Source organism: Balaenoptera acutorostrata, chromosome 14 (genome assembly GCF_949987535.1).
Source record: "Balaenoptera acutorostrata chromosome 14, mBalAcu1.1, whole genome shotgun sequence".
Classification (NCBI taxonomy): domain Eukaryota; kingdom Metazoa; phylum Chordata; class Mammalia; order Artiodactyla; family Balaenopteridae; genus Balaenoptera; species Balaenoptera acutorostrata.
In genome coordinates this window covers 62,627,601-62,644,453 of record NC_080077.1, presented here as the reverse complement: position 1 = coordinate 62,644,453, position 16,853 = coordinate 62,627,601, and the positions used below count along the sequence as shown (strand labels likewise).

The following is a 16,853-nucleotide window of genomic DNA, read 5'->3' as shown; positions in this document are numbered from 1 at the left end:
CCTTCCAATGCAGGGGACATGGGTTCGAGCCCTGGTCTGGAAAGATCCCTCATGCCATGGAGCAACTAAGCCCGTGAACCACAACTACTAAGCCTGCACTCTGGAGCCCACGAGCCACAACTATTGAAGACTGCACACGTAGAGTTGCAGGCTCTGAAACAAGAGAAGCCACCACAATGAGAAGCCCGCGCACCACAATGAAGAGTAGCCCCCCACTTGCCACAACTAGAGAAGAGCCCGTGCACAGCAACAAAGACCCAACACAGCCAAGAATAAATAAATAAATAAATAAATAAATAAATAAATAAATAAATTTATTTTTTTAAAAAAAAGACTGCTTTGGCTATTCAGGGTCTTCTGTGTTTCCATACAAATTTTAAGATTTTTTGTTCTATTTCTGTAAAAAATGCCACTGGTAAATTGATAGATTGCATTGAATCTGTAGATTGCTTTGGGTAGTATAGTCATTTTCACAATATTGATTCTTCCAATTCAAGAACATGGTATATCTCTCCAACTGTTTGTGTCATCTTTGATTTCTTTCATCAGTGTCTTATAGTTTCTGAGTATAGGTCTTTTACCTCCTTAGGAGGGTTTATTCCTAGGTATTTTATTCTTTTTGTTGCAGTGGTGAATGGGATTGTTTCCTTAATTTCTCTTTCTGATCTTTTGTTTTTAGTGTATAAGAATGCAAGAGATTTCTCTGCATTAATTTTGTATCCTGCAGCTTAACCAAATTCATTGATTAGCTGTAGTAGTTTTCTGGTGGCATCTTTAGGATTCTCTATGTACAGTATCATGTCATCTGCAAAGAGTGACAGTTTTACTTCTTCTTTTCCACTTTGTATTCCTTTTATTTCTTTTTCTTCTCTGATTGCCATGGCTAGGACTTCCAAAACTATGTTGAATAACAGTGGCGAGAGTGGACATCCTTGTCTTGACCTTAGAGGAAATGCTTTCAGTTTTTCACCATTGAGAATGATGTTTGTTGTGGCTTTGTCATATATGGCCTTTATTATGTTGAGGTAGGTTCCCTCTATGCCCACTTTCTGGAGAGTTTTTTATCACAAATGGGTGTTGAATTTTGTCAAAAGCTTTTTCTGCATCTATTGAGATGATCATATTTTTTTTATTCTTCAGTTTCTAATATGGTGTATCACATTGATTGATTTGCATATACTGAAGAATCCTTGCAACCCTGGGATAAATCCCACTTGATCATGGTGTATGATCCTTTTACTGTGTTGTTGGATTCTGTTTGCTAGTATTTTGTTGAGGATTTTTGTGTCTATATTCATCAGTGATATTGGTCTGTAATTTTCTTTTTTTGTAGTATCTTTGTCTTGTTTTGGTATCAGGGTGATGGTGGCCTCATAGAATGAGTTTGCAGAGGAGTGTTCCTTCCTCTGCAATTTTTTGGAAGAGTTTGAGAAGGATAGGTGTTAGCTCTTCTCTAAATGTTTGATAGAATTCACCTGTGAAGCCATTGGGTCCTGGACTTCTGTTTGTTGGAAGATTTTTAATCACAGTTTCAATTTCATTAGTTGTGATTGGTCTGTTCATATTTTCTACTTCTTCCTGGTTCAGTCTTGGAAGGTTATACCTTTTAAGAATTTGTCCATTTCTTCCAGGTTGTCCATTTTATTGGCACAGAGTTGCTTGTAGTAGTCTCTTAGGATGCTTTGTATTTCTGCAGTGTCCATTGTAACTGCTCCTTTTTCATTCTAATTTTATTGATTTGAGTCCTCTCCCTCTTTTTATTGATGAGTCTGGCTAAAGGTTTATCAATTTTGTTTATGTTCTCAAAGAACCAGCTTTTAGTTTTATTGACCTTTGCTATTGTTTTCTTTGTTTCTATTTCATTTATTTCTGCTCAGATCTTTATGATTTCTTTCCTTCTAGTAATTTTGATTTTTGTTTGTCCTTCTTTTTCTAGTTCCTTTAGGTGTTGTAAGGTTAGATTTTTTATTTGAGATTTTTCTTGTTTCTTGCGGTACACTTGTATTGCTATAAACTTCCCTCTTAGAACTGCTTTTGCTGCATCCCATAGATTTTGGATCATCGTGTTTTCACCGTAATTTGTCTCTAGTTATTTTTTGATTTCCTCTTTGATTTCTTCAGTGATCTCTTGGTTATTTAGTAACGTATTGTTTAGCCTCCATGTGTTTGTGTTTTTTACGTTTTTTTCGCTGTAATTGACTTCTAATCTCATAGGGTTGTGGTCCGAGAAGATGCTTGATATGATCTCAATTTTCTTAAATTTACTGAGTCTTGATTTGTGACCCAAGATGTAATCTATCCTGGAGAATGTTCCATGTGCCCTTGAGAAGAAAGTGTAATCTGCTGTTTTTGAATGGGATGTCTTATAAATATCAATTAGATCTATCTGGTCTATTGTGTCATTTAAAGCTTGTGTTTCCTTATTAATTTTCTGTCTGGATGATCTGTCCATTGGTGTAAGTGAGGTGTTAAAGTCCCCCACTGTTATTGAGTTACTGTTGATTTCCTCTTTTATAGCTGTTAGCAGTTGCCTTATGTATTGAGGTGCTCCTATGTTGGGTGCATATATATTTATAATTGTTATATCTTCTTCTTGGATTGATCCCTTGATCATTATGTAGTGTCCTTCCTTGTCTCTTGTAACATTCTTTATTTTAAAGTCTATTTTATGTGATATAAGTATTGCTACTCCAGCTCTCTTTTGATTTATTTGCATGGAATATCTTTTTCCATCCCCTCACTTTCAGTCTGTATGTGTCCCTAGGTCTGAATTGGGTCTCTTGTAGACAGCGTATATATGGGTCTTGTTTTTGTATCCATTCAGCGAGCCTGTGTCTGTTGGTTCGAGCATTTAATCCATTCACGTTTAAGGTAATTATCGATATGTATGTTCCTTTTACCATTTTCGTAATTGTTTTGGGTTTGTTTTTGTAGGTCCTTTTCTTCTCTTGTGTTACCCACTTAGAGAAGTTCCGTTAGCATTTGTTGTAGAGCTGGTTTGGTGGTGCTGAATTCTCTTGGCTTTTGCTTGTCTGTAAAGCTTTTGATTTCTCTCTCGAATCTGAATGAGATCCTTGCTGGATAGGGTAATCTTGGTTGTAGGTTCTTCCCTTTCATCACTTTAAATATATCGTGCAACTGCCTTCTGGCTTGTAGAGTTTCTCCTGAGAAATCAGCTGTTAACCTTATGGGAGTTCCCTTGTATATTATTTGTTGTTTTTCCCTTGTTGCTTTCAATAATTTTTCTTTGTCTTTAATTTTTGTCAGTTGGTTTACTGTGTGTCTCAACGTGTTTCTCCTTGGGTTTATGCTGCCTGGGACTCTCTGCACTTCCTGGACTTGGGTGGCTATTTCCTTTCCCATGTTAGGGAAGTTTTCGACTATAATCTCTTCAAATATTTTCTCGGGTCCTTTCTCTCTCTCTTCTCCTTCTGGGACCCCTATAATGCAAATGTTGTTGTGTTTAATGTTGTCCCAGAGGTCTCTTAGGCTGTCTTCTTTTCATTCTTTTTTCTTTATTCTATTCCACAGCAGTGAATTCCACCATTTTGTCTTCCAGGTCACTGATCTGTTCTTTTGCCTCAGTTATTCTGCTATTGATTCCTTCTAGTGTAGTTTTCGTTTCAGTTATTGTTTTGTTTATCTCTGTTTGTTTGTTCTTTAATTCTTCTTGGTGTTTGTTCTTTAATTCTTCTAGGTCTTTGTTAAACATTTCTTGCATCTTCCCGATCTTTGTCTTCATTCTTTTTCCTAGGTCCTGAATCACTTCACTGTCATTATTCTGAATTCTTTTTCTGGAAGGTTGCCTATCTCCACTTCATTTAGTTGTTTTTCTGGGGTTTTATCTTGTTCCTTCATCTGGTACATAGTCATCTGCCTTTTCATTTTGTCTGTCTTTCTGTGAATGTGGTTTTCCTTCCACAGGCTGCAGAATTGTAGTTCGTCTTGCTTCTGCTGTCTGCCCTCTGTTGGATGAGGCTATCTAAGAGGCTTGTGTAAGTTTCCTGATGGGAGGGACTGGTGGTGGGTAGCGCTGGCTGTTTCTCTGGTGGGCAGAGCTCCGTAAAACTTTAATCTGCTTGTCTGCTGATGGGTGGGACTGGCTTCCCTTCTTCTTGGTTGTTTGGCCTGAGGTGACCCAGCACTGGAGCCTATCCAGCTCTTTGGTGGGGCCAATGGTGGAATCTGGGAGGGCTCATGCCAAGGAGTACTTCCCGGAACTTCTGCTGCCAGTGTCCTTTTCCCCACGGTCAGACACAGCCACCCCCTGCCTCTCCAGGAGACCCTCCAACACTAGCAGGTAGGTCTGGTTCAGTCTGTAGATTGCTTTGGGTAGTATGGACATTTTAACAATACTAATTCTTCTAATCCATGAGTAAGTATGATATATCTTTCCATTTATTTGTGTTATCTTCATTTTCTTTCATCAGTATCTTATAGTTATCAGAAGTATCATCAGTATCTTATAGTTATCAGAAGTTTTCCTCCTTGGTTAAATTTATTCCTAGGTATTTTATTGTTTTTGATGCAGTTGAAAATGGGATTTTCTTTATTTCTTTTTCTGATAGTTTGTTATTAGTGTATATAGACGCAGAAGATTTATGTATGTGAATTTTATATCCTGCAAATTTACTGAAGTCATTTGTTAGTTCTAATAGTCTTTTGGTTGGAGCCTTTAAGATTTTCTGTATATAAGTATCATGTCATCTGCAAATAGTGACAGTTTTACCTATTCCTTTCCAATTTGAATGCCTCCTCTCTCTCTCTCTCTCATTGATAGTGCTAGGATTTCTAATACTGTGTTAAATAACAGTGGCAAGAGTGGGCATCCTTATCTTCTTCCTGATCTTAGAGGAAAATATTTCAGCTTTTTACCTTGGAGTATTATGTTAGCTGTGGGTTTGTCATATGTGGTCTTTTTTACGGCAAGGTATGTTCCCTCTATACCCACTCTGTTGTGAGAGTTTTTAACATAAATTGATGTTGAATTTTGTCAAATTCTTTTTCTTCATCTATTGCGTGTTTGTGTTTTTTCCAGTTTTCTTCTTATAATTGATTTCTAGTTTCATACTGTTGTGGTCAGAAAAGTAGCTTGATAATGATTTCAATCTCCTTAAATTTATTGAGACTTTTTTGTGGACTAATATGTGATTTATCCTGAAGAATGATCCATGTGCACTTGAAGAGAATGTGTATTCTGCTGGTTTTGGATGAAGCGTTCTGTATATGTATTAAGGCTGTATGGCCTAATGTGTCGTTTAAGGGCAATATTTCCGTACTGATTTTCTGTCTAGATCATCTATCCATTGATGCAAGTGGGGTGTTAAAGTCCCCTACTATTGTATTACTGTCAATATCTCCTTCATGTATGTTAATATTTGTTTTATGTATTTAGGTGCTCCTATGTTGGATGCATAAATATTTATGTGTCATATCCTCTTGTTGGATTGATGCCTTTATTATTACATAACACCTTTTTTGTCTCTTGTTGTAGTCTTTGTTTTAAAGTCTATTTTGTATGATATGAGTATTGCTATCCCAATTTTCTCTGCATTTCCATTTATATGGAGTATGTTATTCCATCCCTTCACTTTTAGTCTGTGTTTGTCTTTAGATCTGGAGTGATTCTCCTATAGGTTGTGTGTGTGTGTGTGTGTGTGTGTGTGTGTGTGTGTGTGTGTGTGTGTATATATATATATATATATATATATATATGTCTTGTTTTTTTATCCATTCAGCTACCCTGTCTTTTGATTGAATCACTTAGTCTATTTACATTTGAAGTGATTATTGATAGGTATGCACTTATTGCTATTTTGCTAATTTTTTTCTGGTTGTTTTTATAGTTCTTCCCTCTTCTTTCTTCTTCTCTTGTTCTCTTCCCTTGTGACTTTCTTTAGTAATATGTTTGCTTTCCTTTCTTTTTATTTTTTGTGTATTTGTTATAGGTTTTTGGTTTTTGGTTACCATGAGGTTCCTGTAGTAACAATCTATATATATAGCTGTTTATTTTAAATTAATGGTCACTTAAGTTTGAGTGCATTCTAAAAGCACTGCATTTTTGTCCATCCTCCACATTTTATGTTTTTTTTTTTTAATTTTATTTATTTATTTATTTATTTATGACTGTGTTGGGTCTTCGTTTCTGTGCGAGGGTTTTTTCCAGTTGCGGCAAGCGGGGGCCACTCTTCATCGCGGTGCGCGGGCGTCTCACTATCGTGGCCTCTCTTGTTGCGGAGCACAGGCTCCAGACGCGCAGGCTCAGTAGTTGTGGCTCACGGGCCTAGTTGCTCCGCGGCATGTGGGATCTTTCCAGACCAGGGCTCGAACCCGTGTCCCCTGCATTGGCAGGCAGATTCTCAACCACTGCGCCACCAGGGAAGTCCCACATTTTATGTTTTTGATGTTATATTTTACATCTTTTTATTTTTTGTATCACTTAACTAATTATTTTAGATATAGATGATTTTACTACTTTTGTCTTTTAACCTTCATACTAGCTTTGTAGGTGGTTCTTATCCACCTTTACTGTATGTTTGCTTTTACCAGTGAGATTTTTTCTTTCGTAGTTTTCTTGTTTCTAGTTATGGCCTTTTCGTTTTTGCTCGAAGAAGTTCCCTTAACATTTCTTGTAATGTTGGTTTAGTGGTGATGAACTCCTTTAGCTTTTATTTGTGTAGTAAACTCTTCAGTTCTGAAAGATACTACTTCAATTCTGAAAGATAAACTTGCCAGGTAGTGTCTTCTTGGTTGTAAGTTTTTTTCCTTTCAGTACTTTGAATATATTGTGCCAATTCCTTCTGGACTATAAATTTTCTGTTGAAAACTCAGCTCATTATCTTATGGGGGTTCCCTTGTAAGTAACTAGTTGTTTTTCTCTTGCTGCTTTTAATATCTTCTCTTTATCTTTAACTTTTGACATTTTAATTGTAATGTGTCTTGGTGTCGGTCTCTTTGGTTTCATCTTGTTTGGGACTCTGTGCTTCGTGGACTTGGATGTCTGTGTCCTTCATCAGGTTAGGGAAGATTTTTAACCATTATTTCGTCAGATAGGTTTCCTGTCCCCATTTCTCTCTTTTCTCCTTCTGGGACCCCTTTGTTGTGAATTTTAGTAAGCTTGATGTTGTTTCAGAGGTCCCTTAAACTATCCTCATTTTTAAAAACTCTTTTTTTCTTTTTGGTGTTCTGATTGGATGATTTCCACTACCCTGTCTTCCAGGTGGTTGATCCATTCTTCTGCATCTGCTGTTGATTCCCTCTGTTGTATTTTTCATTTCAGTTATTGTATTCTTCAGTTCTGATTGGTTCTGTTTTACATTTTTTATCTCTTTTTTGAAAGTTCTCATTGTGTTCCTCCATTCTTCTCCTGAGTTTGGTGAGCATCATTTTGGCTATTGCTTTGAACTCTTTATCTGGTAATTTGCTTATCTCCATATTGTTTAGTTCTTTTTCTGAGGATTTGTCTTGTTCTTTTGTTTGGAAGGTGTTTATTTGTCTCTTCGTTTTGCCTAACTCTCTGTGGTTGTTTCTTTGTATTAGGTATATCAGCTAGGTCTCTCCGTTTGAAAGAGTGGCCTTATGTAGGTGTCCTATGGGGCCCAGTGGTGCAATCTCCCCTGCTTACCAGAGCCAGGCACTCTAGGGGTTTCCCCTGTGTGGGATACCTGTGCCTTCCTGTTTTGTTTGGGCTGTGATTGGTGCAGGTGTGCTGGTGGGTGGCGCTGGCCCCCAGCATGAGTGGCTGCAAGGCCTGGCCATGACTGTTACAGGTGCACTGTTTATGGGACTGGTCTCCAGTGTGGCAGATACCTTGGTGAGACACCGGTCAGTGCTGGCTGGAGCAGCTCACTTGATAGGGTGAGGCAGGAGCTGATTTGGAGGGGCCAGCTGAGACAGGCCAGTTGGGCGGGGCTGATCCTCAAGGGATGCTGGGGCATGGTGGATGGTGTTAGCTAGGTTGACTGAGCGTGAGAAAAATGGTGCCCACCTGTGCTGGGCCAGCTAGGTGGAAGGAAAGTAAAAAGATGCCTGCCAGCACTTCCGTCCCTAGAGAAAGTTCCACCAGATTGTTGCTTCTCTGGCACATGCCCAAAAATTAGTCAATGAATCTCCTTCTCATATGACCCAGGTACTTTTCAAGCTGCTGCCCTTGCACTAGGACTTGGAGTGAGTGAGTCTGTGTCCAAGCCCTTCAAGAGCAGTCTCGGTTTCCCACATCCCTCTGGCTCTCCTGAATATAATCCTCACTGGTTTTCAAAGCTGCACATTATTGGGGCTTGTTTCCTGGTGCAGGTCCTCTGGGCTGGGAATCCCAATGTGGGGCTCAGACCCCTTGCTCATCAGGGGTGACCACCACTGTGTTGTGATATCCCTCCCACTTGTGGTTGCTGTACCCAGTGTGTGGGTTCTGACTAGGCTACACTGTGCCCCTACTTCTCATCTCAATATCCTTAGTTGCAGAAAATCTGTTCTGCTAGTCTTCAGGTCATTCTCAGAGATTTGTAGTTACCGTTTTGGTGTGTTTGTGGGAGGAGGTAAGCTCAGGATCTTCCTACTCTGCTTTCTTGATCCTGCCCCAGTACATATTTTTTAAAATCAAAAAATTTCCCTAGGAAACTTATAGTTTGGCTCAATTTTAGATCTTTATTGCAAAATGAGTTGCTTCTTTGTGATACTTATTGAAATAAGAATGCTATTCATTTTACGCTAGCATCTAGAACTCTGTATAGGGCAATATTTCTAAAGATAGATTTTTTTGGGGGGTTCTCACATTTCTGTTATTTTACTACCTAATATTTAATATCTACTAGTGTTATTTTCTCACTGTGCTCTTTTATGTGTTGTTTTATAGTTTTTCCATTTGGTCGTAAAAATTAAAGTAGAATCAATAATTTCTGGGTTTTACAGGGCTCAGTACACCCCAAACGTGAAAAGAAGTATGAGGACAAATGGGAGAACCTTAGCTAGAATTGTGATAGGATTTTGGTGGTTCTTGATCTAGCAGAAGGTCTCAAGTCTTTTGGATCTAAGCTGTTGTCAAGAGGGCTTCAAAAATGTTGAGGATAACAGCAGCTGCACTGCCTTAGTCTAGATCTGCGCTGTCCAATATGGTAGCTGGTAGCCAGGTAAGACTCATATAAGAAAAGCTCATTACCTTATTGAGCACTTGAAACGTGGTTAATCTGGATTGACTTGTTCTGTGTCAGAAATGCACAGGACTTTGAGGACTGAGTATGAAAAAAAGAATATAAAACACCTCAATAATTTTTATATTAATTTTAGGTTGAAATGGTAATATTTTGGCTAGACAGTAGTTCAACCTTATCTGCAGTTTTGCTTTCTGTGGTTTGAGTTACCCACAATCAAACATGGTCTGAAAATATTAAATGGAAAATTCCCTAAGTAAACTGTTCAGAAGTTTTAAATTGAGCACTGTCCTGAATAGCATGATGAAATCTCGTGCCATTCCACTCCATCGTGCTCCAGATCCCCAACCACTGACATGGTCTGCTTCTGACATTTAACCATTGACATCATCATGGCTCAATGACCCAGGGTCACCTGAAGCAGATGATCCTCCCTCTGACGTACTGTCGGAAGGTCAGTAGTCGCCTGATGATATGTCACAATGCTTATGTCATTCCCCTCACTTCATCATCAAGTAGGTTATCATCTACATCATCACCAGAAGAAGGAGGAGTACAATACAATAAGGTATTTTGAGAGAGAGGCCACATTTACATAACTTCTGTTAGAGTACATGGTTATAATTGTTTAAATTCATTATTAGTTATTATTGTTAATCTCTTACTGTGCCTAATTTATACATTAAACTTTATCATAGGTATATATGTATAGGAAAAAACAAAATATATATATTGTTTGGTACTATCCACACTTTAAGGCGTCTACTGAAGGCCTTGGGATGTGTCCCCTACAGATAAGGGAGGACTACTTTTTAATGTGACCACTGGGAAGTTTAAAATGGCATATGTAACTCCTGTTTGTGGTTCTTATTATATTCTGTTGGACAGCACTGGCTCTAGATCTCTTTTGATAAATAATGTCTTTTCTTAGATATGGGTCTTCCAAAGAGACATCAAGATATCACTATGTTAGTGCACATAAGACTAGAGCTGTAAAATTACCAAGGTAGCTAAGGACAAGACTTTTCCATATAACTCTGCCCCTGGCATAAACTGAATAGAGATTTGTCTAAGTGTGCTATGCTTGCTTCCACTCCCTCACCATACTTTGCCCTTCATTCTGGCCATGCAGAGCAGCTTGACAAAATTGGGGGCCTCCTGGAAATCTCAGCATACTTGTTGCTTGCTCTCAGCTGGATCACTTCTGAAATGTTTCTTGAAAATGCAACTGCTTCAACAATAAGCTTCTTAATTATGTCGTGGGTTCACCACGAGGGTATACAAACAGATCCTCAGCAGTAGCTAATTTTCCTTTAATTGTATCTCATTCTCATGTTGGAATATCCCATTTCTTATTCATGAAAGCCTAACACGTGTTAATCCATTACAGGTGGAGTAACTAACACGGCACAATATCAGAACAGACTAATGGTATATGAACCTAACCAGGTAAGACTCATATGAGAAAAGCTCATTGCCTTAATTAAAATGAATTTTTAAAGATTGCTACAGTAATTAGGAGTTGGAATGCCAAGTCTATACACACACATGCAACTTAAACTTACATAGAGAAAAGGAAGCATCTGGATAAACTGCTTTTTGGTTGCCTTTTTTTTCTCACAAAACACAGAATTTCAGCTCTTTTCATTTTATGCTATACTCAGTGCTCAACTTTTTCAGAGTTTTGCATAATGTAGGAAAAAGGGAATATACATTGATGAGTTAAATGCCCTTATTACCATTTATCTCAAGTGGCTGTTCATCGTTGAGGCATCCTGAGAAAGGATTTGGATTGTCCTGTTGCTACATCCTTTTAGAAGGCCTGTCATTCTAGGAGGAGAACGTGCTTATGGTTTCCTTATTCCCAAATAAAGTGATAACTTTTATTTAACTCTATATAGCCAACATATCCCAGGACAGTGTGTAGGACAAGTCTGAAGGAGAAGTATCTGAAGAGTTGGCGCACGTTTTTCATCTAAGAGCTGGGCCTGCAGTGGGAGCATTTTGATGGTGCCTGTCCCTTCTATCCACTTTTCATGCACACTTAATCACTTTTCTTTCCCCAAAAGAAGAACTATTTTTATTCTCTTTTTCCTTCTACCAAGGTATCTGTATGTAACTGTGGCACATGTTTGCTGAATTTTGTCATTTCTATGATTTTGGTAATGTAAGTATTTTTCATGATTTTGACAATATTCCAGAATGATTTGATTTGGAGGTTTCATCTTCATCAGCTGAAGATAACGGAACACAAAACAACAGGTTGGCTTTGGCACTCTGGGTTGGGACTAGCCATCAAATATATGTTCAGAGTGACCTCAGTCTATTTAGTATTTTTTAATTTTAACAATTACTTGATTCTGAGTTTAGCGAAGGTATTTCTGTCTTTGCAAATGTTTCCTGATGTCATTAGGGGCTGTAGGTTTCAGAGACCACGTGTCCCTGGGCCAGATGTCTCAAGAGGGATCATTAATTGCAGTTGCCTAAGTTTGGTGCACACGTGGTTAAAGAGGAAGAAGGTGTTAACATTTCTCAAATGAGTTCTGTTTCATGTTTGTACACACATGCTCTTTTTAAAAATTCTGCTGGCATATTGTTTACGGTGGGTACTGGCAAACATCACATCTGCTTGCATCTTGCTCAGAATCTCAATAACTCTATCATTCAGCCCTGGTGTTTATTTCTCTTCTAGGCCTTTGTGGAGAGTCGATAATGCCTGCCATCTGCCACAGAGCACATTGCTACCTGCCAACAGGCAGGCTGGGGTGACCTCTGCTTCCCCAGCACTGATTAGTATTCACACGCTAGCTTATTAGGAATGACCCCACCAGGCCTCTCTGTTTCTTTGCCTTTGCAGCGGTTGGCGGCTCACCTGGCAGGCACGGCAGTGAAGGAAGCTAAAGATATAATCAGGGGATGCAGTCAGGCTTTGCAAACCAGATGGCATCCACAGTCCTGTGGCAGGGGACTGGACTGCTAGTGGAAACATTGATTCCTAATACTGTGATGGGTTGCCTTATTTTAGAAAGCACCTAAGGAAAGCATCATCAGTCTTGAGTTAAATCCACTCATGCATAATGTATTAAAGATATTTCTTAGGAGAATATCTGAAAGAAAGGTTTGACTGTTTTATTAAAGATACATTTAATTGGAAGGAGATTCTTAATATGACATGTTTAAAAAGGGGGGAGCAGATAAATTCAAGCCTTAAAAAACTGGACAAACCACTTTCTTTTTCTCATGTTAGTGTATCTTTAAAAGAGGAATTACAAATGAGCCAGTCGATATGCCAATAGTGAATGGACCAATATTTATACAAAACTTTCTTTTTCGCTTCTTCCTTTACAGCTCTGTGAACTGAAATTCTATGTATTCAAACCATCATGTGATTTTTCTGGTCGAAATCCAAATTTTTCTCTGCAAAAAGAAATAATCTATGTTCTTCCTGTACGTTTAGTGTTTATGTAGAAAGAAAATGGTAAGGTTTACTTACCTGTCCATTACTTAGTTGAGATTTAAAATTAAAGTCATATTTGATTTTCATCTATTTTTACATTGTATTTTAAATAGGAGCCTTATTTGAGAGGAGTTGAGCGTACGTTTCTCATTCCTGAGAGTGATCTAGAACCAAATATTAGAGGTTTCACCATTCCCTAAAGTTATCACAGAACATTTGGTCTTCTAACAAAACAGATAACCGTGTGCCTGGAAATAACCTTCCCCAATTTGGTGAAGATGTGAGTGTAAATATATTAAAGGCTGTGAGGGGTTTGTCGCTGAATCAAATCTTAGCTCTTCCATTGACCTCCGGAGGTTCATTCTGGAAAGAACAGCAAAGCTGCCCTCACATTAGCTTATGAAGGGTCCTCGGGCAGCCAATGATTATGTCACAATAACTTTTAAAAAGTGCATATTATTGGACATATGTGCCAGGCATTGTTCTAAATGCTTTAGGTGTATTAGCTCATTTAATCTTCACAACAGGCTTGTCAGGTGGTTACTGTTACCTCTATTTTACAGATGAGGAAACAGGCACAGACAGGTTAAGTAAATTGCCAAGGTCACACACAGATGATAAACTCAGGCATTCTGGATCCAGAGCCTGTTTTGTTATCATTATGCCACCGCACACAGTATACCTAACCATGCACTTGTACTCTTAAGTCATTTGCAGGAGTAAGTTCTCTCAATTGGGAGAAATAACCAATCATGAAAACTTCTAAATTCTCATATGCTCCCCTTACAAATTCAAAATGCAACCCAAGGAAGAGGAAATGCCTTATGTAAGTTGCAAATAGAGTTAGAACATGTGAGCTCTTCTGCACTTGTTCTCAGGCAAGAAGCCCATACCTTTCAAAGTACATAAACAACATTCAAATAGAATGTGATTGACCAACATTGGAGTCCCCACTACTAATGAAGCACTGCTGTTTTCTGCCCTGGGGGGGGGGGGGGGGTCTCCACTTAAGAGAATTCACCTGAGTTTCTTTTTCCTCTTTTTTGTCTCAGAATAAGTGGATGAGCCGCAGCCCCATGCTGCAGAGGCGGGTCTACCATTCCATGGCTGCTGTTCAAAGGAAGCTTTATGTTCTTGGAGGCAATGACCTGGACTACAATAACGACCGGGTCCTTGTGCGGCATATAGATGCCTACAACATGGACGCTGACCAGTGGACGCGCTGTAATTTTAACCTGTTGACTGGCAAGTACCTTTGATTGAGTAAATCAGGAAAAGCAGAGATTCAGGAAGTTGCCAAACTTGTTTTCTTAGATTTCTGTAGTGCAGCTGTAAATATTAAGTGCATGGTGGTAGAACAACTTGCTTTTATTACCCAGAAAGGTGTGCATTGTTTATCTCACAAAATCGGACTCACTCATCAGGTGGCTGAACATCTGGTTTCTCAGGGCCCGTGTTACCTTTGTGTGTGTTTCACGTTGCCAAGAGAGACATGTCAGGTCCATTATTGTCAATCAGTATTCACGTAGGAACATTGGTATAAGTAGGAGGAAACAGGCGCTGAAAGAGGTAATGACTCTTTACAGGAGCAATTTATTTTTTACTTCTCACTACTTTTAGTCCTCTTATTTCTTGTGAGTGCAGGAGAATGGTCTTCATTGTTTGTCAGTGTCAAATATCGTTTCTGCCTGTATTCTCCTAAAGACAAAACTTTAGAGATGTTCTGTGCATGGGGGTTTGGCAGCACTTCTGGCCACACAGACCCACCCAAGCATTACCACGGGGTAGCACTAGGTAGGGACCATACTCATCCCACAGGGGAGTAAATGAAAGCAGCGAACAGCTTACCCCTGACTTTTTTTTATGAAGTTGAAAACTTGTCCTCCCTTTTCGGCCTACATGATTAAGATCCCTTCCAGGCTGCTCTAATAGGAAAATCACAAACTCAAACAGGTGGGCTGGACTATTGCCTCAAGACATTTTAATATGCTGAGCGGGCACTCAATCACTCACAGCTGCTGCTACGGAGGCCACGGTGGGGGCATAACCAGTGTGAGAGGTTTAGATGCTTTGTATTGAGCTCCTGTTTTTGCGAAAATGATCTTTGAGGCCCACCTACAAGCACTTAACTCTAAGTTGCTGTAGTGGTACCTTAGCCCCTTGGTCCCTCGATCTGTGCTTCTGTCTGCTTTAGGATCCAGCTTATTTATTACCCGAGTCAATCCTGTGTCAGCCCATCAATAAAAAGAGACTATCTCACTCTCTGATGGCCTCCAGGGAAGAATATGTAGTAGTGAGTTATTCTGTCTTCTTTTTTAAGTGGGGGAGGAACCTTTCATCATTTTGGCGTGTCAGTATCTAGGGACTACCCAGGCTGGTCCCAGCTCAGGAACTTTAATATAGTCTTAAAACTGTTGTGTATGTAAAGAAAAGAAGGGTAGTAACTTTATCAATCTTTTCTGTCATTTGTCTTCATTTGGGGCACACTAGAGGCATGGCTCTGTTTTATTGGCTTCTTGCGGTTGCAGCCGTTACAAATGTAAGCACTTGCTTAGAAGCATTTGTAGTACAAGAGGTGTTTTGCATTCCTAAAATATACCATATAAACTAATGGCATACAACATAGTATAAAACTTAGTTCTATGTGGCTTATTATTGCTGTATTTAATGCTGTATTTACTAACTTGGCTGGCTATTAAGTGTTATGGCCGGATTCTGACCCAACACAGATTCATTCTCTGAGAATGGTTAATTCTTCCCTCTGAGAACTGGGAGACAGTGATTAGTTGAGGCAGAAATCCTGTGGAATATACAAGTATGCCACAGAGGGAAATTGTATCCCTCAGTGGCAAAAGGGTTAATGAAGATATGCAAGGAAATGGATTTATTTTTCCTCTTTTGTTCACTTCTCTTTACTTTAGGCCAAAATGAATCTGGAGTTGCCGTCCATAATGAGAGAATATATTTAGTAGGTGGATATTCGATTTGGACGAACGAGCCTCTGGCTTGCATCCAGGTGAGTGGTTGAAGTTCCTTTTGGAGTTTGTTCAAGTGGTTCAGTGAGGTTATTTTTGCTGTGCTGCTATTGCAGGGAGAGATGTTTACAGGTAGGAAGAAGACTGAGCTTCCTTTGTGCAGCAAGTTCAGCCACTAAGCTTCATCCTGCATCCTAAAGATGGTAGCTAATAAATGATGGAGCCCTGTTGAAAATAAAGATGGCAATGAGCTTTGAAAATGTATGTTATACTGGAAATGGGGAAAGTGGAATGCTTTTTCCTTTCTTATAAACCAAAACATCTAGAAATCTTGGTAATAGTACTTTCACATCTGCAAAACTTTACAAATGTCTCCTTTCTATTCCATTTTCTTATTTTCTGTATTACAATTCATTCAACAAATGCCACCTATGAAGGTGTTGTTCTTTCCTGGCAGAAGTGAGTAGTAGTAGTTTATGATTGGAAGCTTGTATTGCTTCCCTCTTAGAACTGTTTTTACTGTGTTCCATAGGTGTTTTTAATTTATCATGTTTTCATTTTCATTTGTCTCCGGGTGTTTTTTTACTTCCTCTTTGATTTCTTCAGTGATCCACTGGTTGTTTAGTAGCATGTAGGTTAGCCTCCGCGTGTTGTGTTTTTTGCAGCTTTTTCTTATAATTTTTATTCTTGTAGAGTTGTAGTCATAAAAAGATGCTTGATATGATTCCACTATTCTTAAATTTACCAAGACTTGTGTTGTGGTCTAGCATGTGATCTATCATGGAGAATGTTCCATGTGCAACTGGAAAGAATGTGTATTCTGTTGCTTTTGGATGGAATGTCCTATATGTAGCTATTAAGTCCCTCTGGTTTGATGCTTTATTTAAGGCCAGTGTTTCTTTATTGATTTTCTGTCTGGGTGATCTGTTCACTGATGTAAGTGGCATGTTAAAATACCCTACTATTATTGTGTTACTGTCGTTTTCTCCCTTTATGTCTGTTAGTATTCACTTTATGTATTTAGGTGCTCCTATTTTGGGTGCATAGATATTTACAAGTGTTATATCTTCTACTTGGATTGACTTCTTGATCATTATGTAATTCCCTTCTGTGTGTCTTGTAACAGTCTTTGTTTAAACTCTACTTTGTCTGATATAAGTATTGCTACACTGGCTTTCTTTCTTTTTTTTTTATAAATTTATTTATTTATTTATTTATTTATATTTGGCTGTGTTGGGTCTTCATTTCCGTGCAAGGGCTTTCTCCAGTCGCGGC

The 16,853-nt window shown here is 38.7% G+C and overlaps 1 protein-coding gene across 9 annotated transcripts in view; it reads left to right on the top strand.

Annotated features, from left to right (window-relative positions):
• KLHL32 (kelch like family member 32) overlaps positions 1-16,853 on the top strand; it is a 234,967-nt gene that overhangs the window by 197,900 nt on the left and 20,214 nt on the right. For 8 of the 9 annotated variants that reach the window (XM_007169672.3, XM_028163403.2, XM_007169669.3 and 5 more), the window contains 3 exons: positions 10,537-10,595; positions 13,656-13,848; positions 15,525-15,619. In XM_007169672.3, coding sequence (XP_007169734.1) covers positions 10,537-10,595; positions 13,656-13,848; positions 15,525-15,619 — 347 coding nt within the window. Of the gene's footprint in view, positions 1-10,536; positions 10,596-13,655; positions 13,849-15,524; positions 15,620-16,853 lie in introns of those variants that run through there. The other variant, XR_003622234.2, reaches the window with a different exon arrangement.